The sequence below is a fragment of the Parus major genome, chromosome 18, assembly GCF_001522545.3.
Source record: "Parus major isolate Abel chromosome 18, Parus_major1.1, whole genome shotgun sequence".
In the NCBI taxonomy this organism is placed as follows: Eukaryota; Metazoa; Chordata; class Aves; order Passeriformes; family Paridae; genus Parus; species Parus major.
This window is the reverse complement of record NC_031786.1, coordinates 5,528,585-5,550,870: the sequence shown is the minus strand read 5'-3', so window position 1 is coordinate 5,550,870 and position 22,286 is coordinate 5,528,585. Positions and strand designations below refer to the sequence as shown.

Genomic DNA, 22,286 nt, shown 5'->3' with positions numbered 1-22,286 from the left:
AAGCTTACAACATTTATCCTCCAATAAAACACACTGTTTCACCAGACCATCCCATTTATTTTCTGATTGTTAATGCTTGCTTGCACAGAGGCAAACAAAAGGACTGAAAGCTCCACCTTCAACTACCCATATTTGTTTTTTTCCATTTTAACCAAGCAGCCAGAACTACGAGTTCCAATTGTTCCTTTGCACAGTTTTACATAAATTTATTATAATGCAGACAGTTTAGAAATTTCAGGGGAGGGGAGGAACCCCAAGAGTGCATAACTTTGAAATGCACATTAGACCATTCTGTATCCTGTTCATGTATTCCCTCATCACAGGAGGAAGATATTGCTGACCTGCCTACAAACACTCTCATTTGCAGCACATCAATTGGTTTCTCAAAGTAAAATATTAAACAGCACAACTGTTGTATTTTCAGTCAGTGAACAGAAAATGAGTTCTAGTACATCTCCAGGGAACTGCTACCATATGGGAAAAAAGAAGAGGGTCAGTTAAACCCACACAACTTTCATATTCTGCAAAGGACATGGTTTTAACCTAATCTCTGAGTCTGTTATTTTGTTTCCTGACATGTCTCATCACATTTATTACCCACAGAGGCTGAAGGGCAGGTCAATTTAAAGGACTGTTCAATTTATATTGTTCTGCAGCTGAAAATGATGCTGATAATAAAATAAGCAAATCCATAGAATACATACTTCAACACAATGCATATTAGCTATAGGAATCCAAAAATAAAATGAAAAACAAAATGTGCAGAGCTGCATGGCAACTTAGGATTCACAGAATCATCAAGTTCTACGTTCATGTGCAGTGCTGCACAGCAATTTCTCCACAGATCCAAGCTATATGTGCCTGTGGTGTCCAAAAATTCAGGACAGTGGTACCACCATGTCAAGCACCCACACTCTGCCTCAAGCCAGGGTCCCAAGGATATAAGTTGACAATACTGGAATAGTGTCCACAAGGAAGAGTTCCTCACCCTCCCTCCCCATGGGATGGGGAGCTCCACAGCTGGTGCTGTAGAGTCATAAGAAATGGTGTGTGAATTCCCAACTTCCATAAACTTAATTTGAAGGTTAAAGTAATAAATACTGCAGCTTCTTGGGAAGTAAGCCCACTCTAACTGCTCATCTGCAATAAAACTTTGAAGACTCACTCCAAAACCACTGGGATTTGAACCAGATGACATTCAAAAATCTTATCAATCTAAATGACCATCCAGTCTTGGCATATCCATGAAGTGCCATTCTGATCCAAAAACGTGTCATGAATTAATGCACTAGAATTCTGAGGGCTCAAAATCTGGTTAGAAGTTCTGCTGTTTTAGATTATTCAGCTGTTGAAATAAAAAGGTTTTAACATTACTGACAATTTAAAAATAGACTTAAATAGATTGAATTGCTCTCCACTCAGCACAATTTTTACTGACATTGTGCTGGAGGACAGATGATAAATAATTGACTATGTCTACCCATCTTCAATACAAGCTGCAGTCAATATTTAATCATCCATAAAGTTTCATTATGGACAATTGGCTCTGCTGCCTGTGAAGTCCACAAGTATTTTGAATACAACCAGTTGTCCCAAGGAATACACATCACAAACACAGAGCACTTCAGCATTGTTGTAATTAAATACATTCCTCAATTACAATTAGCTGAGGGGATTAAAGATAAACTTGGAACTTGGAAGAATTACCTTAACTAAAGCATTTCACAGATCAGGTGTTAACAGTTTTAAGGCACATGTACAAAAACAACTACAACATGCTTTTGAACACATTACAGCATGAACATGAAATCCATTTTCCCTTTGAATGCAATGTCTTTCCACCTCATAAAAATACTCAGATTGCTTTCCTCACATGGCACGTGACAAGTTTTACAACTGCACAAGTGTTACAAGGTTTATCTACATCTTAAACTTCAGCACTCAGTAGAAGTCAATGAACATCCTGGCACTCATTTCAATTTCCACTCTTACAAATACAACCACTTCCAATGTATACAAGCCTGGCACTTGTTACAAACAAATGTGGATATGCCAAGTTGGGAATGTTGTTACCTGCACCTTTGCCTTAACCAGGCTGAGAGTATCTCCTTTATACCTTCCTTGCCCTTTTACTCCTCCTTCCTTTTTGTGTCACTGCTTTAGCTCCCCCGGAAAGGTTTTAGTAATTCTTTGGCTGCCAGACCAGGCTCAGTGCTACAGCTCTTGTTGCTTATCCTGCAGATCCAATCAGGCTGGGCATGAGCAGCTCCTCCCTTTGAGAATGCGCACACAACTGTCTGTATATAGATCTTTCTCTATCCCACATAATCTAGATTTATTGAGATAACAGATATTTCTAGAATCTCCTTGATATCAAAGTCCTAAACACACTTCCATGTAAGTACCTTTTTTCCTTTCAGCGTTTGTGGTGAGTTTCTCACGTAAGTAAACGCACCATTCCCACTGGAGAGCTTGATGCATTTTTATCCACACACAAGACGGTGTTGCTGACAGATACATAAGTATGTAAAGATGTTAAATCCAGGTTTTATAGATCAAGCTGTTAATGTTCAGCATAAGGCTTTAAAAAACTATTTGCTTGAGCTGATATCCAAAGTCTAATCTCACAGACAATGTGAGAGCTGTCCATGCTTAGTTATAATTGTAAATAGACACCTCCATTAGCCTTCTCTTCCTGTCTCCTACCCAGGGACTTGTTGGGGATGTGTTTATCCTAATGAACCTGACAAAGTCCATTCCCAAAGCTGGAGCCAGGCTCACTGTTCTGTCACGTTGTATCAGTGCAGAACACTGAGAAACTTCCATGACCCAATTATGCTTCATTAAACTAAGCCCATATTCTGTGTGTCAGGGAAAGATATCGAACCACCTCAGCCTGGTGTTCCCCATAGAAGAAAAATAATAACTTCCTTAAATAGAGAAAAAAGAGGTTTATTTTGGAAACCTGTGCAGAGAGAAGCCACAGGTATCAGTCAGTTTTCCAGCAGATCTCAAGTATTGCTTTGCCTCAGTTTCCCAACTGAGTAATAAACATAAAAGCCTTAGTCAAGCCTTTAAAAAGCCACTGCCATAGTTATGAAGTTATGTCCTTTAGCTCTGCAGAAAATAGAAAGTAAGATCCTTTACATCCAACTCAGCAGACAAAACCACCTTGGATGGTTTGCCCTGAAAGAGGCACCAGCTGCAAAGGCAAAAAAGCAGCAAAGGCAAAAAAGTCCTCACTGGTACAAAGAGCAGACAGGTCTGCTTTTATCCAGGCACAAAAACAAGCCAGATTCTATAAACAGAACAGTATTTGAGATACAAGAGGCAACTGAGAGAATTCCCTTCTAAGTCAAAGAGCAAAGATTCAAAAACTTTTGTGTTAGACCACTGTCAACTATTCTGCTTTCCAGCACACCTCCCTTGGTTGTATGATTGCTTCCTGCATCTGGTCCTTTATAGTCAGAGAAAGATGAAAACAAGACTTTGCATAGTTAGGTTCCAGAAGTTCCACCTCAGCAACTCCAGCACACTGCTTTGTCACTCATCCCATCTGAGTGTTAGAGTATGATCAGCACAAGATCAAAACCCACTGCAAGCACAGGAAAGACAAGGAACCAGAGCAGTGAAGTCTGAACATGTTCAGGCTGCTCCATCCATTCTGTTCTGACCAAACATTTTATCCTCAGGTTCTCATACCCTAATCCATTTAAAATCAAGCCAGTTAGCCCAAGTACAGTCTTAGTGGGAGTGAAGCTTAATGGGATATCCTGCACTCACACCAGCCAGCCCACCTCCCTCTCCAGAGAGCAGCAGGACAGATACTGATTTAACAGAAGGGTGAGGGTAAAGCCTGTCCCCAGAGCTGTCCCCAGCCAGGGCAGCCCTGCCACCTCTGCATCTGCAGCCACCTCATTGCTGGGCAGGCTGGTGCTGTAAGTGCAATGCAGACCCTGTCTCCGGCAGGCTGAGCTCCAAGGAGAACTCCCAGCTCACACCACAGCACACACATTGTGGAGAGGATTGATTCAGCTCTCTGCTTTACATCCCTGGTGGAACTCCTCAAGGTGACTCAGTTTCAGCAGGTCTTGGTCCATTGGGACTGAAAATGGGTGCCATTCCCTGGGGTGCTGAGCCAGCATCTTTGCTGGGCAGTGAACTCCAGCAAAGGCAGGCACAGACAGGTAGGGAAGGCTGAAAGGTGGGTATTGTGAAGGACATAGATACAGAATCTCAGATCAGGAGTTGGAAGAGAAAGACATCCAACTCTGAAATATTCATCAGTGAAATAAAGAATAAGGGGGAGTGGGAGGTAGAAGGAAACAAATAATGAAGACAGAAGAGAGAAAAATTGCTGGAAATTAAGATTGCATAAAATGCAGTCACATTGCATCTTTAACATGACATCTGTCAAAGCAATCATCTTAGAGCTAAATTAAAAAAATAAAAACCTTGCTAAATTCTCTGTTCATTATTTGGTCAATTGAAATAAAAACAATTGCTATTTCAGTAAGTACCAAAGATGGATCACTTGTAAAGACATCAGTGAAATGAACTCAGAAGGAAAGAAGTACCCCTTCCTAGTAAAACATGGAAGAAAAAATTTTTAAGATTTCTCAATATCTGACAAAGCTATAGAAATTACAGCTGTGCAATCAAACATTGAGAAACAGACACTTTGATGTGAATGAGAACTACATCAACAAATGAAGCCTGGTTACAACTTGGTGTACAAACCAAAATATTCAATAATGTTCCAAATTGCTCTCAACACCTCATTTTCCACAGATCTACATTTTTACAGGTACCCCAAAATCATCTTGGTGTAACAACCTACCTCTGTATGTCTTGAATGAAGTGCATTGTATTCCTTCTTGAGTTCTGCCTCCCGCTCCTCAAGTCTGCTAACTGGAAAAAAAAAATAAAATTAAAACTAAATTTAGTGTTCTACTGAGACTGACTTGCCTAGGACTAAGCAAGCAGATCAGAGTATTCCTAGTAGTGAATAGCACAAAGCAGGATAAAAAGTATGTCAGTGTTTGTGTTTTTAAGCTCTTATCACAGAGCTTTCTAAGTACATCAAGCAGCACAATCTTACAATTTGCATTCCCCCTAAAGAGCCCAAGTCCTATTTTCCTCTGCTGATTACTAGGCCAGTGAGGGGGGATTTTCCTGTTCAAGGCCAGTTCACTGCTCACCCCAATCTAGACTGTTTCACATGGAAACTGCAGGAAGAGACACTCAATCCCAGATGAAGCCATGGGCTCCAGCTAAGGTCCTATATCAGTTCCCTAAAACACAATTTCCAGAGGTGTTTAACCAGGACAAACACAGACAAGGTATTTGTTAAAACAGGTTCAAGCCCTACGTGAAATTAAGGTTTCTGCTGGCATTCACTCACACTTCACTGAGCATTAAGGCAATAGATTTAAAGAGAGAAATCATTTGAATACTTCTGTAGGTATTCCAAGAAATTAAAATACATCTAGCAGATTTAGGAGAACTTTAGACAGTAAGTTCTTATTAAAGGGAGATGAAACAAACTGAGCAGCTCAGCTCATCTCTGCTATGTTTCAGCCCAGATGAAACTGAGCTGAAACAAACTGTGATATCCCAATGTAATTAATTTGCAGAAAAACTAACAGAATTCAGAACCTTCTACACACAACTTATTGTGTCATTCAAACACAAAACAGTTTTGCTGCTTAGATGTGAATTCCATCTTTTTATTCAGTTATTTTTGAATACAATATTTATGTGACATAAACATGTATCAAATTGTGTAACTGAGCTTATTCTACTTGCTCTGTTTAAATATCCCTGGGAAAGTTCAAATGTACAGTTCCATGTTTCCAGAGAGTCATTGCCAGACACACATCAGCTGAAGACAAATGCTAAGATTTCTCTCTACCATTTGCATATTTTGATGTTGCCAACTGGGTCTCCTGAAAATTAATTCTCAATATACAATTTTTGATCTATAGATCTGTATTTTGGCACAGTATTTTATCATAAGTATGTTTTAATGGAAAAAAGTCTTCGCCCAAGTCAGATGCTGGTACCAAAAACATTCTGAACTCCTGATCTAATCTTGCTCTTAAAAGGACCTTAAGTTCCTTGATACAACCTCTTGCATAACCTATAAATATCTGGCTAAACTATTACATCAAATATTATTTAGAACATTGCCAGATAGAATGATTCCATTTCTGCCCTATTATCGAACGGAACAAAAGCTCTTTGGATCAAACAGCAGCAAGGGAGGCACAAGTATCTATAACACAACACAGAGAAAAAGGTATTTTACAGCACAATGCATGCATCTAAAAAATACATAAATGATGGAGAACACTACTGAATGGAAGAGTTCAGTTGACTGTTTTGAGGCACAAGGTGTTTTAAGTTTCCTTGTACACTTGAAGTGCAGTTTTATGGAAGCCTTTGATAAGAGACTACAGAAACAAGAGTCAGAACTTACAATTAACAAAGCTATGATGTGACAGACCATATTTTATCCACTGTCTTTGCCTGACATCCTAGTCATGAGTTATGAGATGTTAAAAGCTGCCCATCAGATACTCAGCAGCTCCCACATGAGCACACCATGCCCAGGTGTGTACCACAGCTCTCAGAGGATCTCCCTCATAACCTGCCCACTGTACTAAACCTCCTTTGGGAAAACAGGAGATCAGATAGTGCCAACTGCACAACTGATGGACCTCATGTTTGCTAAACCAGCTCCCTCTCCAACAAACAGTGTCCAAAGAGCCTCCCCACTGCTTCTGGCCTCACCTGGAGCTCCCACACAAACCAGAGTGATGCACCCAACATTGTTCAGTGAGTTTGTGTCTAGACAATGCAGACAACTCCAGGGATGAATTCTGCAAGTGGATACTGGGAAAGTACTCAACAGTACATTTAATGAAGATTAACACCACATCAGGTGTTACCAACACCCTTCTTTGCAGCTGCCCAAAACCAGCCTTCAGGAAATCCTCAAAAGCATTTCCCACTGTTATGGATACAACACACGCTTGCACAGGGGTTGAGGTTCCATAAAGAAGCACACCACTTTCTCCATCTGTGAAGAAAGAAATGTTTTACAATGTTTTAAAACTTTAATGGCCCAGTTATAATAAATAATTCCTTGAATCAAGTCATTGAAGACAAATGTACATACCTAGTGATGCTGTATATTCAAGGGGGATATCTCCATTAGATCTGACCACTGTTTTCATTAGGTACAAAGGTTAAAATGATTACAAGCCCAGAAAATGATACAACTGATATTATGCATTTTCTTCTGGATTTCCAGCTGTGCAATACATTACACTCCCAGAGCTGGAAGTTTCAGCCAGAAGAGGATGTACACTAAGCTACATACCCTCAACAGACACCACATCAACAGTCCTCAGAACTGGCTTTTCCAATACCAGCAGGATGAGACACAGCACCAGAAATCTATTCTACCCAAAATATGCCTCCCATCAAGATAAGATCTTGCCAAAACAACCAACAGAATACACTTTTTCATGTTAAACACTGTGCAAGAGATCAGATATTCCCCAAGGATCAGAGATCACCACTGACTTGAACACAGAGTCAGAAGAATTTTGAAGAAGACCACTAGATTCTCACCTCAAAAACTTTGAGAAACTTAAGTCACTATTAAAGGAATGCTCCCACCATCAGTAACAGAAAACTAAACAATAGGGCAAAATGCCTTTCACTGGCACCCAGAAACACATTTTAAACTGAATTGTCACTAGTTCCATTTTAATACACCAACATACAAAGGAGTGGAAGTCTGGCCCTGATAACACCCCAGGTGGAATGGGGCTCTGTGCTGGCACTGCCTGCCACATCCTGGGCGTGCCAAGTGCCAACCAGATATAGTTCCTATCAGTTTGACTTAACAATACAAAAATTCCTCTGATACTTCAGTCTCGGACTTTTTTGCACTAAGATGTCAAATTCTTATGGGTAGATGATAAAATTTGAAAGTTTGATAATATATATCCTAAAAGGAAAAGTATCCATTGTCTCAGTTGCAATGTGTCTTTACAAAGCCATTACAAAGCCTTGTTAAATCAAGGAAGATTTTACATTGCAAGATTATATTGTTTAAGATAATACATGTGCAAAATAAAACATTCAACAAAAAAGCTGCACTACTCACTCTTAGAAGCTTATGTGTAAAAAAATATAAAGGTCTTCAAGCATCTTAAGTATGAGCACGAAATGCAAATATTCTAGTGCTTTTAGCCTGATGAGAAGGCATCCCTCTGGAACATCACCACAAACTCAAACCCAAGGCCTAGTGTGAACTTCTCCAGCACTGCCAATGTTATAACGCTTTTAATGACCTGAGATACCAATCTTGATCTAAGTTCTCTCACAGAAAACCAATTAAGCCTAAAAATGGGAGATTAAATATAATAGTAAACTAGAGAAACTGGAGTTTCTGTCTCCTGACAGCATTATGAGGAATTAGGCAGCCAAGCTGCCCACCCTGCCTGTTTGAAAGTCAGAGCTTACCTCCCAAGTCTGATGGCTTTTACCAAGTTTGGAACACCCTTCATCTGTATGTTGTCCTCTGCCTCAAACTCCTGATAAGCCTGAGGGGGAGAAAGAGAAACACACCTGCTAGAATGGAAAATCCAACCAGTGTGATGCCTTCAAGAGGAATTTCAAGTTCCTCCTACACAAGCCAGGATGGAGATGCAGCTCATTAATGAGCCTTTCCTGGCACCAGGACTGTCTGAAGACTTTCCTAGGACAGCTTTCATCTGGCTCTATTCCTTAATGCAGGTCCCACACCAAAGTTAAGATGTAGATCCAGAAGGACCTTATGACCTCCTAATTAGTTGCTGAAGACTACACACATCACTCATGGACTGAAAAGAGGACTGAGCTATCAAACAAGTGTTTAACCTGGAAGTGGTAAGACCTGTAAATCAAACCAGCACAAAAAACCAATTTGTAAAACAAGTGAAAAATTCAATCCCTTGACAAGACCAACATCTTCAAGTAGCTCTTACACTGTGAACTACAGGTCTAGATCTCAGTTTAATAAGTAGGGCACTTGAAATTATGAAGATAATTTACTTGTCAAGAATGCTGTTGATAGCAAATATCAACACAATGGTCTTATCCCTGACATTTCTGGACTGTTCAAGCTTGCACTATGTCTCAGGCACACAAAATCCCTGCAATTTGTTACCAAAAACCTGACACAAAACTTTAAAAAGAAAACCAACAAACTCTTTTAAACATTCTGCCACAACATTTAATATAAAGACAACCACATGCCAGGACATCGCTCATATATGCTGAAACTCAATCAAGAATATATACAAGAACCTTCTACACAAAATCTAGTGAAAAATCCAACTTCTTGCCCAGTCTCTGCACAAAGAAGTGTTTCAAAGAGAAAACCTTTGATTGACTGCTTTGCAAACAGTGCAATGTTCAAATTTTGCTATTGAAGCAAGTCCTTGTCTGAGAAAATACACATGAAGTCAGTGTGGACACAGAAGCTTTAGCAGACGAGATTTGTTTTTAAAGTCAGTGAAAACTCAGGAATGTCATATTCTAAGGGACATTTAAAGTAATTTTCTTAATTACTGCAATATTTTTGAGCCACAGAATCACTATAACAACCAAACTCCATCACATAAACTACAATACTCCCTTAATTTAAAAACACACATGAGCAGTTAATTATACACTAGTGGATTTCAAGCTTTTCTCACAACTTTTGTTCACGTATATTAACAGCTAAGCTTAAAGCAGGGCAATCACTGCTCTAATTTCCTGCTCCATTTTATCTTAGCCTTGAGTCCTGCAGCTTGGCTTGGTGCCTGTTCTGGAGCCAGCTGTACCCCCTGCACCATCTAGTGGGCTGCTGGCTCCCAAAACCACACAGACAGCAGGTTTTTGGGAACAGCTCTGGGCAGCCAGGAAAGGCACTTGGAAATGCAGAGTCAGTAGGAAAGCCTCCTTTTCCAGCACACCCTGATACTCACACTTCTTACAGAAGGATTTTTCAGGTGTAGTGACTGATACCTGAGGCAGTGTAGCAAAGGGCAGGGGGAATCTGCCTGGTAAACAAACCTGAGATAATTATGGACATCACCAGAGATGAGGAACATCCCCACTGAGAACACACCAGCAAACAGCTCCGTTTCACATCTGCTAATCAACAAATACAAGAACTCAAGCCATTCTGTTCCCCCTTTGCTGGAAACCAGATTAGTTCTGTTCCTGTCAGTCTGTGAAAATGAAGTAGGAACAATCCAGACCCACACTGAACAAACCTGAACTTTTCAACTTCCAGGATCTACTGAAAAGCTTTCTTGTGTTCCTTGAAACAAACACCAGTTGAGCCATCCCTAGAAGCAGCATTTACTGACAGAGCTGTTTCACACCAGTTTAGTTATTCACATCACAATCTGTGCAGATACACAAATCAAATCTCAAAACGATTTTCTGGGAAGTTTTTGTTTCTGTTAAACTTCACAGCTGAAAGCTCACATCAGAGTCTTCCTGTTAACTACAGATCCACATGAGCTGCATGATATCCCATGTGCAGTGCTGTCTCAGATATTGGATGCCTTCAGATTATCCATGAGTGGCTGTCTGCCTGGGTGTACATTACAGCAATGCTGGTGTCATGAGAGCTCAGAAGAAAATCAAATATCAAATAACATCTGCAGGAACATTTGCAACAAAACCCAGTCTTGCATTTTCTCTTGAAGCCAATGGAAGCAATAGCTCTGGTTAGCTTCTGAGAAAAAACAAATGTTTTTAGGTCAGCTTCTAAAGTGTTTGTCTCATACCCCAAATAAAACCTCCAGCAAGCAATAGCTGCACAGTGTCACCCAGCATGGGAAATATCATCCCAAGAGTTGTGTCACATTTACAGCTCCAAAACCCAAGAGTTGTTTCTTAGGATTATACCTGTTTGGGGTTGGTTTGTTTGTTTTGTTAGGTTTCTTTCACAAATGTGGTTTTCCCCAAATGTAATCTATCTTGGGCACAAAGCTCAGGTTTGATAAACTCAAATATGTAGATATATCTGTTGCCTTGTCAAATGCAGTTTGTTATTTTGGTTGTACTTTAGCACTAGGCAGATCCAGAAAAGGAGCCAAATCTTTCAACTCCCAGAGCCCACAACATCCATCAGAAAGCACTTCAGTCATGCAGACATTGTTTTTCAGCGTCTCTAATGAATAAGTTACTCCAAGAATGACTCCTCCAGAAAGCTTATGCCAAAGTTGTTCCATTCCTGTAGTAAGTCAGAATATACTAGTCATATTTTACTCCCAAAAATGTAATGAACTTACAGCCTGTAATGCATAAAGAAAACTGACATTCCCAGAGAGAGAGGCAAGGAAAGAAACTAAAATAAGCCTGTGTAGCTCCCTGCCAGAACTCAGTGGAACATCCCGTGAGCTGTGAGAAGATCTTATCCCTTCCTGTAACTGGAGACTGAGCACTAACCCAGCAGGATCATGTGCCTTCACTGAGCACTAGTCAGCAAATGAGCTGTGGATTGCTATTACAAGTTTTTAACAACCTTCTACTTTCCAGGTCTAGGATCAACATGTCAAACATTTTAATGCTGCAAACAAATTACAAGTAGAACCAGGGGGTCTCACAACAGCAAGGACTTTAAATAATGTGGAAGTCAGGTATTTTCAAGTTCTTGTAAGAAATCTTTAAGATTATATTGAAAACTGGCATTGCTCTCAGATACACCACTGCAGAGCAGAAGAATGTTATTTACTGAACACATGGCATTATCATGTTCACAGGTGCCCTCTGCTGCTGAGAAGGAAAACAATTACATGAATTCTAGATAAGTCATAAACCCAAAAATAGATATTTACCGACACTCAGTAAAAGTTTACTATAGTCCCACAGCAAAAATTTCTAAAAACTCTGCCTGTACCAACATGTTCCTAAACAAATCCCCAGGAACTCTGTGCTATTTACCTTGCTTGACCTTCCACACAGCATGGACCCTGAGAGCACAGGCACCACCTTTCCCCCCCTCTTTGTCCAGGTACTGCTGAGAGCCAGGCCACACAAGGGACAGGGGCAAGCCAGGGAAAGCTACAACCAAGAGCAACAGTGCATCAAAACAAGATGAAAGGCTGGATCACAAGCCAAGGAGCTTCATCAGCCCTGCACATTCCTGTGCTCAAATAGAAGCTGCAAATCCTTACGCCTCTGCTCTCCTTTAAGCAGTTGTAATGTTTAATCAATTATCCCAGGGTGCCACATATTGCACCATGTTTTGGCAGCAAACTTGACTTAGGCAACCATCACAGCCCATCAAGGACCAGTACTGAGTGCTACACCACACAGGAGTGGTAGCTCCAGTGTATCCACCACTCGGGATTTCATCATCTGCTGGGTTCACAGTCCTCCCAGCAGTGTCTTGCTGTCACCTCTCCCTCTTTCCACCTCCTCCTGAAAAAGAACAGAGCGCTGCAAGGTACTTCACTCATCTGGCAGTGACTGTTTCAATTTCTGATGGGGGCAGGGGAAAAAGTCAGTGAACCACAAGAGCCCAGCAACTGGTTGACACAAAATAACGTCCTGATTTCACTTCTGTAATTTCACTCGGCAGCTTTATTCCAATCTAACTGGTTGAATACATGACTGTAGCTGCAATCCCACAGGGTAAATTTCAGTGCAAATAAATACTTTTTTTTTTCTTTTGATTTAGTATGACAATCACTTAGACTGAACAAACAAGTAGTTAAAATTCAGGACACAGCAACTGTATCTTATTGAGCAATTTTAACTGGCACACAGGTTTAAGCACATACAATCAAGCTGAACTCAACCATGTAACTTAAGAGCTACCCCAGCTGACAAGTCTTCACTCAATGTTCAGCACTGACAGTGTTCAACAGAATGAGTCAAAACTTTCTAACCTTGTGACAAAACTTGTTCTCACAGGCTTTGCTTATTTGAGGAAAAACAACCAGAGCACAGGCAGCCTACAAGGAGCAAGAAGTCCTGTAGGTAAAGTACGAGATGGAACCACGTTTTACCTGTTTTTCATTCTAATCTATTATTCATACCATGAACTGATGTTGTGATCTTACTCTGCACTCCAAAGCCAGGTTTTATTTGCTTATTTGCTCTATGCCAGGCATTTGCAACTCCCATTTCCAGTGATAACACTGCCACTGTTTTGAGTATCAACGTGGTAACACAGTTGGCAATACCAGAACCTAATTTAGATGCACAGGCAGTACTATAGGAAGTAGAAGAGAAAAAGAAATATAGCTAAAAGACTTGGAGCTGAATTGAAGTGACACATTGGTGATTGGGATTGTACAACATGCCGCTTGCCTGGTCTATAAAACAAAACAAGGTAATTCAGTAAGGTTAAGCTGTTTTCATGACTATACACACTTGTATGGTTTTCATACCTTAGAAATTTAGAGCACTAAAAAAACCACTTACATAATATTCATTAGATGTTCAACAAACGTGCTTATGTCCCCTTTGATCTTGCTCTGTGTCAGCAGCATATCAAATCTTCCCAAGTCTTTCACGTTGTCCCAGATGGATTATCAAAGCCAAGCATAAGCAAACTCAGTGTTTAACCCAGCCCTATTGTTCCTCCAAATATACAATTTTGCCATTACAGAAGGTTTTTCTCCAATAAAAAGATTTTTTCCCCCCAATAAACAGATCTTGGAACTGTCTAAAAGTCATTATTCTATTACTAGAGCTTTATGTAGCTATGATAACTGTTTTTCGCAACATTACTGCTTACAAAAAAAATAATTCTAGCAACCCTCAGTGTTTCTACTGGAACAACTGAGTTTCTTGAAAATACTTCCATCATTATACACACACACATATAATGTATAAATAAAACTTTAAAATCATACACATATTTGAAGGTTTCAAAGCAAAAAGAGAATTTCACCCCAACAGACTCACAGAGCAATATAAAATGGTGTTATCAATACATGGTAAATGTAATTCATATCAGAGAAACTCCAGGTATGCTGTCACATACATTGCCAGAAATCCAACTGATTTTTCTTTTTTTGTGCAACCACTTTTTTCTTTGGATTGCATCAAAAGAATAAAGCCATGGCCTATATGACAAGATGCAATCTTGATCCATAACCTTGTCAGAGAACAAGGTCTCCTATGAACATGCTGTTTGGGCTGTGCATTTAGAGCACAGGCCTTCTGGAAACAGTGTCTTTGTTACCAAAACAGATCACTTAACACCTGCTACAATGTTTTCTTTTCCCCTCTTGTGACACTTTTAAATACAGACACAACCCCATTCCACAAGAATCGCAGGGCTTCTGGTACAAGTCTCTTCAATTATCCATTTTAGCCTGACTTCATCTACAAAGAGACAATCCTAGGAAATAATCACCCTGGTCTTTGCTAGGAAAGATTGCTTTAGGTGTTCCCTCCTCCTTGCTTGTACAGAATCTGAGAACATTTGAACAGTGGATATGAAGCCTCTAAGATTTGCCAACACCATTCTGAACTGTCCAAATTTCAGTAAAATTCTGCCCTAGATGCCACCTACATTCATCTTAACACTCTCAGACTCCTGCCCAGCTATAGACACAGGCATGCCACTGAAAATTAAGCTTGACAGAAACAGCGTTAGAGCTCCAGCTGGACAAGAGTTACAACTTGCTGTGTTAGGGGAAGGAAATGTGGCTGAGCAGAAATAAAGGAAGAAAGAATAGTGAGAAGGGGCTATTTTGACGATTGGCACTGCTTTTAGAAACTGGTCACCTCTCAACCTTGTCACAGTCTCATTTTACATTCCTGCAGAGTCCAGCAATAAAAGCTATATATTAACTGATGAACACACCAGTCTCACATCAACAGAAGGTGGCTTAGAAGCTTGAAGTAGAAAAGTAAAAAAACTGATGATGAAGTTTCATTCAGTGACTGTGTGACTGGATAAGAAGCAGCCCAGCAGAATGTCTAAATTACAATATATGTAAATTCAAGTGTTTCAAGACAACTGATCACTCTGATCTTTTTCCAAAGCTTCCAGAAGTTGTTTTGTTTTTTTTTAATTACACAGAACATCTCTAAAAATGGAAGTGTTCTCTCCATACTTTTTTTCTATAAAAACTGTCTCATAGAAATAAATAATTCAGCAATAATAATATAAAAATTAATGAGAATCACCATCAATGCTCTTCTCACCCCAACTGTGCTTCTAAACCTGAAGACTACCTTTATTTTAGCACAGACAACTGTTTAATAGGAAGAAGAGAGCTTGTTTTATCATCACAAGGAAGTAATCTAAGCAACTCCTGAAAAAGTTGCTAAATGTGAAAAAAGCACTGTCTAAAAGGCAAACAATACAAGCAGGACATCAGAAGAATCAGATTACAAGTCACAAGCTTGTATTTGATTTGTTTGCCTTAATTCTAAAGAAAACAAACTTGCACAAGAGTTAAACTCAGTTACCTGTCTAAGTACAGGAATCAGAGGGCACAGATATTTAGAATATGTATTATCACTTTACAGAACAAAAATTAAAATGCACTAATATCACTTACAGAGAGTGCACTGTGTTTTACTTACTTTGATCAGCATAGTTTTTTGCTTTTAGTTCAAGTTGTCGAGTTTGTGACTCTAATGCTTCCACTCTGGTCTGCAAGTCCTTTTTCTCTTGTTCTTGAGAATCTTCAAACTCAATGAATTTCTAAACAACAAGAAAATAGTTAAGTTAGACTAAACAACTAATTACATGTTTTACTGCAGATAGGAAGCAACAAAGCAGCCCTTCACAGTCAGGAAGGTGCAAGGTGGTTTTCAAAATAACTGAATACATCCACATTTAAACACAAAGATGTATTTTAGCCCATCAGTCAAGCACCCAGTCTAGGTTACACCATGTAATAACTTTCATCTGAGTGCCAGCTACTCCAGAGAACCTGCTTGGGATTAACATAAATATGAATTATTTCATTATTGTCTAGCTTAATGTACAACTGCCAACAGTGCATGTGAACACAGGGAGTCTTGGTATCCTTAGTATGACTGATCATCAGTGAAGTTTTCACCCATAAGCCACAATGGTGCAACAGGGACACACCAGCAGTAGTGCCAACCAAAATTATTTGATCTCTTTTCCATTCCCACCCAATTCTGCTATAAATTCTAATAGTTTTCATCAAGTCCTTAACAACCATCTACAATATGTCAACTGCACAGAAAACTCTGTGCTGATCACCATCACCTTGTTTCTTTGGTTTACCAACTTCGTGACCCCCCCCTTCATTCTGGATTTCACTGATGAATGCATCAGTGTTTACATTCCCTGACATAAAAATTACCAACACACCATTATATCAGCTTTAAAAGCATATTTTTCTATTATTTATCTTACCCAAAAAATCAAGAAATTCAGTGTGTACTGCTGGCACAAAGAATACTTCTAAAAGTCAGAGATGTTCTAGGTCATACAGTACTCTATGCTCTGCATTGCAAGGAGAAGACAAGGCCACCAACAAAAGTTATGCAGAAGGTTCATAGAACAGGGAGGAGAAGCAGACCAGAAACCTCTGCAGGAAAAAATCCCAAACACCCACGACAGTTAAAGAGGCAAAGGCATCTGAGGACCACACGGAAGAAAAGAGACAGTGAAGGCAGCAACTCTAAAACAGTAATCTGATTTGAATATTTTTTCCTATGTACTGTTAGGAAAATTTAGTGGGAAAAATATTTCAAATGGTCACACATCAACTGTTAATGAACTATTGCTACATTTTAGCCACTGTGCTGTAGAGCTTTTACAAAAGCAGAAATTCATAACCTTATGAAAAGGGCTTCAGTTGAACAGGGTCATCAGAAGTTCTGCCTAAAACGTACTTCAGATGTAGAAATGCATCAAAACCTATGAAGTGAAACAAGAGCTCCTTTCAGACAAGCTCTGCACAGCTATCACAGGACCAGGAAGGGTGTTCATATGACTGTGCTTAAAGCTAAACTATGACACAGTTGAGAAACAGCTGACATAGCCCAGGTAACTCCCCTTTGGGTGCTGCCATCAAAAATCCCACTTCAAACACAGATGTGCAGAAATCTTTCTGCCCACCCCCCACACAAAGTTTGGGAATATTACTTAGTCAATGAAATTTGAAAACCTCAATGTTTAAGCTGGTTTCATGTCTTCTTTGTAGTAACTGATTCAACTTTTGCACCTTTTACATTCAAGTCATGTCTGGCCTATTCTTGGCAGACTCCCTTTTCAAGAAGGGCTTCAAAGTTTGACACAAACTTGGCACTGGGGCTAAAGACCAACACAGTTTGTTACACTAAACATGGGAAAACATGAAAGAATTATAAAGCTGTAGCATCTTTGTTTAGTTGTTTCTCTGATGGTTTCCCAAAAATGTGTCATAGCTTGCTAAAGGCCAGGGACAATTATAAATAACAAACAGCCATTCAGAGCCATTAATGTCATGAAGCTACAGATAGATATAATTTTGTATTTCCTCTCAAGTTCTTCAACTGCAAGTGGTAAAACTGGTTTTGCCTGGAACAGTTTTGTTTCCTCCCACTAGTTTACCTTCATTTTGTTTAAGTTCAAATCTATGTTACTATACTTTAAAGCATTTCTGTAATTACAGCTGAGTATTTTTCCCTCCCCTGCTGTAAACTATACCTAATCAGATCTTGGGATTGAGAACTTTGGACTTGGAATATTTTTATTTGGTTTCATTTCTCCTTCTGGTGATAGTATAATCATAGACACAGCCCCAGCAAATTGATCATCACATCCTGACTAAGCCTGCACAAGAAGAACTAGTCAGATAAACCACCACAGCAGCCAAGGACAGGCTGAGCACCCTTATTGAAAGATGTTTTTTGGGGTTTTTTTAATTGACAATACACTCAAATACTGTGTATCTCCTGCACTATTTAATGTAAATCCTGCAGCACATGTAGGAACATGTTAGGCACTCAATAGCCATCCCTTCAGTTCAAAACTAGCTACTGGCTATACAAAACAGTGAGGCAGACAAAAATCTAGTTTTTCCCATTTTAAGTGATGTCCTATTTGGGCCACAAAGATGCATCTTGAAACTCCAATGAGAAGGGTGAGAAATGACTTTTTTTGATACCTTTTCTTTTTTTCTAAGAGCAAGCTGAAGGACACCAACTTGTCTTTAAAACAATCAGACTAGTTTATGTAAGACTACAGAAAATACAGCTGGAATGATCCTTAAGAGGCCATCCTGTTTCCAGGTTCTGATGCTCAGCACTGGATGTCTGGACACTAATTTTGATTAGGCTGTGATAAGGTGTAACACAGGATGCAATGCACAGCTCCTCCTACATGTGCCTGCTACTGAAACCAATCCTGTGATACCTTCATCAGCCATGCTTGGCAACTCCCATTTAATCCGTGCCATTTCCTCCAGGCAGGATCAGGTGTGTCATTTCAGACCTTTGTCCAACCTGTTCTTAAAGATCTCATATAAAAAGTGTGAAAAAGTCCCTCACAAACTTAACTCAAAAATCTTTATGTAATCAATTGTAACCTACTTGAAAGTTTGCAGAAATCTTTGCAATAAATAAAAACTCAAGACTGCACAACAGCCCAGCACATCTGGAACCTTCTGTCCTGCACACAACCACTGAAGCACTCAGTACCACATTATCAGCCAAATGAAATATCTGTTCCTGTATTTGTATCATCTTCTGTCTCTTTACATCTTGTTTTCCTGTCACAGGACCAGGTGCAATGCTGAGCATATCTGATGTCAGGGTCCCACCCACTTGGCAACCCTTATTACTTTATGACAAGTCCTTCAGCAATGTGTATTGCAACGATGATAGATTCTCAGCCAATGGCAAGTTCTTCTTGGAGCAGGAGAAAATAAATCACCTGAAAAGCCAGTTCAGATGGACTTGGGACACAGAGAAACACATTAAAATGAAAATAACCTGATAGCTGTAAAATAGAGTGAAAGTTTCCTGTAAAATGCATCTCGGTTTTGTTCTCTCAAATGAAAAATACTTAAACTCTTAATGCACAGTGTTTACTCAACAGACAATCCTAAAGAAGAAAGTTACCTCTGGGAACAGTAAGGAAAAGCAGACATCAAGTTCATGCTATGACTTACACCAATTTTAGTGGTGGTAAATCCTTTTTCATGGTTGCAAAAGATTTCAAAAACACTTTAATCCCACCAACAGCAGAAAAGCTAAAAGATATCCTAATTTGGCATGGCTAAAAGGAGTAGATTTTATCCTTTTTCTCAGTGCACACAAAACACAGCCAGCTACAAATGCAAGTCTGAAAGAGCACACTGCTGCAGAAGTAACTCTTACCAGGGTATAAAATAGCAGAAGCACAAATGCTGGTTCCTCTCCTACTTTGCTGGGGCAGGGATTGCTACCTCACAGTCACCAAGTAGGAAAGTAAGAACTGGAAGCAGAACAGCAGAGCAGCTGGTTCTTCCATTCCTCCAGCGATATCAAAAAACCTACCATGTTAAAAGTCAGACAAGTGATTTCACAGCAACTACAAAGACCAAGACTGTTGTTCTTAACCAGAAGGTTAAGAAGCAGGCCCAAAACTTCTGTCAAGGTAATTTTTAAAAAAAATAAATCTTTCAGAAATCCACAGGCAACAACTTTTAAGATGTTTCTTTCGTAACACTTTCTAAGCACAGGAAATAAAGAAGACAAATTACAAGAACGGGGAAAGGAGACCCCTCCCCAAATAGTAAACTATTTAATGCTCATTAAGATACTGCTGCAAATAAATTTCCTACAACAACAAACAGAAAGTAAAAGATGTATTGACTGCTCAGAGAAGCTGTGGCTGCCTCATCCCTGGAAGTGCTCAAGGGTAGGTTGGACAGGGCTTGGAGCAACCTGGTCTAGTGGACGGTGTCCCTGCCCTTGGCAGGGGTTGGAGCAACATGAACTTTAATGTCCCTTCCAACCCAAACCACTGTGTGATTCTATGAACAGATGATAATAAATATGGAACTCAGCAGCTGAAAATTCTCCATTTTGCCACCAGATGACACAAGCAAACTCCACAACTAAGGAAATGTGCTAAACCAGCAACTTTTTGTTCAAGGAAAATAGTGTTAAATTTCTGTTCCCTCCTTTTATTTCAACCATACTGAACCCATCAGGTTATCTCAGCATCGGAAAAATAATTCAATAATCATTCCTAACACATGTGCCTCTCCTGAACACACCAGGCTGTAAATAACACTTCCACACCTGTACAGCACAATGATCTCAGCACATCACAGAAATGACCTTTGTGCTTACCATGAAAATACAGTCTTTGGTCTAACTGCACTTTGGAAAGGATAAGCCAGCTGTCTTGCAGCATGAGCACTAGTTCTTCAACTGCATAAGGCCTGTCCCCTCAAGTTAATTTATCATGACACACAGAAATGGAGATGGCAGTGAAGGCCACTGCCAATACAAGCACACACAGTTCCTGAAAAGCTACAACAACATAATTAACCCCATGTTCTCTTTCATCACATTGGTATGATTTCTGTTCTGCTGCCCAAGGCCTGTTTTATTCAATCTGGCCAATGTGCTTCAAGCCTGATGGATTTTCTCATAAATTATTTCAGAACATATTTATTAATCCCTTCCTATTACTCTCAATAGAAAAGTATTTTCTAAAAGACACTTTTACATCAGCTTGTGTCAGAAAGTGTAGCAACTCCAGTCCCCTGACTGGAGTCCATAAGGCATCATAAATTCACGTTTGACAAGGAAGATGAATGATCTATCAGTCCAAAACTTTGGGGAGAGGGGAGAGGTGACAACATTATTCATACCACAGCACTCCATAACAAACTGAGTCCTTGAAAAATCTGCAGAAAACATTTTGCACTCACTTATACCAGAAACAAACAAATATTTCTACAGGGTAATATTTTTTGGGGTTTTTTTAAATTAAGCTTTCACTGTCAAGTGTTGTGTTCACCCTAATGCAGTTGTCCTTCTGATTTTTGGAAAATTTAGAAGGCAAGCACAACCAGAGAGATTAGCACAGGACAAGGGGTCTGGAAATAGACTTGTAAGATGACTTGTTCTATTACAGATAATGCTGCCAATCCAATTTCCTCAGGAGTTTGGCAAGACAATGAGCCAGAGGAAGTTGTCCTGCACAGCTGCTTCCTATTGTATTGCTTTATAATATCACATTAGATGATATATTTATAATACCACATAAGCTTGCCTCACAAGCTTATTTATGCCGAAGTGATTATTGGCACAAAAACTGAAATAAAAACATCTAACATCCCAAATCAGAGTCGATGTCACTGGAGAGTCCACACCACCTGTTGCTGCTTGAAGCTTTATGCAGCAACTCAGAAGGGCTTCAGCACACACACTGTGTTTTTCATTGGTTTTTGCAAGGCGTTGTCACTATTTTAGCGAAAATGGCCAACCCGCCTCGCCGCATCCCGCGGGGCCGTGACAGCGCAGCCAGCGCAGGGTTCCGTGTTTGCTCGGCTCCCCTCCCGGCAGCGCAGCGCTCCGGGGGTTACCGGGGATCCCTCCGGGGTGAGCGGCGCAGGGCACCCCGCGCACACGGAGCCGTGCGGACGGGCACCGCTGCGGCCGAGCCGCACGGACCGGGAGGGACTCCCCGCCTCCTCATCTTCCTGCCGAGCCGCGTCGCGACCGCCACTCGTCACCGGCGGCTCCGGCGCCGCGCCCGGACGGGGCACAGCCGGTTCTCACTCCCGGCGTCGCCCGCTCTGCCCCGGGCAGGCCCAGCGAGAGGTGCGGCCGCCCCCCCGGAGCCGCCCCGGCCCAGGGCCGCGCTCACCTCCTCGGCCTGTTTGCGCAGCGCCTTCTCCCGCTCGTACTGCGTGAGCAGCTGCTCGTTGTCGTCCCGCAGCAGCTCCAGCTCCACGCTGGTCTCCTGGCTGTGCGCGCACACCGAGTCCAGGTTCTCCAACACGGCCACCACCAGCGGCATCAGCTCGGCCACCACCTCCTCGTCGTAGCGCCCGATGAGCCGCTCGAATTCGCGGTAGATGGAGCCCGCCAGCCCCGACACCCGCTCCGACATCATGGCGGGGCCGGGTCCGCCGGGATCCTCCTGGTACACCACGCCGTCCGCCAGCTCCATGGCGGCGGCGGCGGGGAGCTGCGCGGAGCCTGGCGGGGCCCGGCGGGCGCTGCTCGGAGCGGCTCCCTGCGGCGGCTGCGGAGCCTCGGCGGGGCCGGGCAGGGAGCGGCGCGCGCCTCTG

The 22,286-nt window shown here is 41.0% G+C and overlaps 1 protein-coding gene across 8 annotated transcripts in view; it reads right to left on the bottom strand.

Moving 5' to 3' along the window:
- Positions 1 to 22,229, bottom strand: part of SPAG9 (sperm associated antigen 9) — a 57,703-nt gene extending 35,474 nt beyond the window's left edge. For 5 of the 8 annotated variants that reach the window (XM_015645600.3, XM_019008507.2, XM_015645603.3 and 2 more), the window contains exons 1-3: positions 21,860 to 22,229; positions 15,613 to 15,733; positions 4,841 to 4,911 (exon numbers count right to left, since the gene is read on the bottom strand). In XM_015645600.3, coding sequence (XP_015501086.1) covers positions 4,841 to 4,911; positions 15,613 to 15,733; positions 21,860 to 22,165 — 498 coding nt within the window. In that variant the 5' untranslated portion in view covers positions 22,166 to 22,229. Of the gene's footprint in view, positions 1 to 4,840; positions 4,912 to 6,795; positions 7,051 to 15,612; positions 15,734 to 21,859 lie in introns of those variants that run through there. The other 3 variants (XM_015645605.3, XM_015645606.3, XM_019008508.2) reach the window with 2 other exon arrangements.
- Between the last annotated feature and the right edge of the window lie 57 nt (positions 22,230 to 22,286).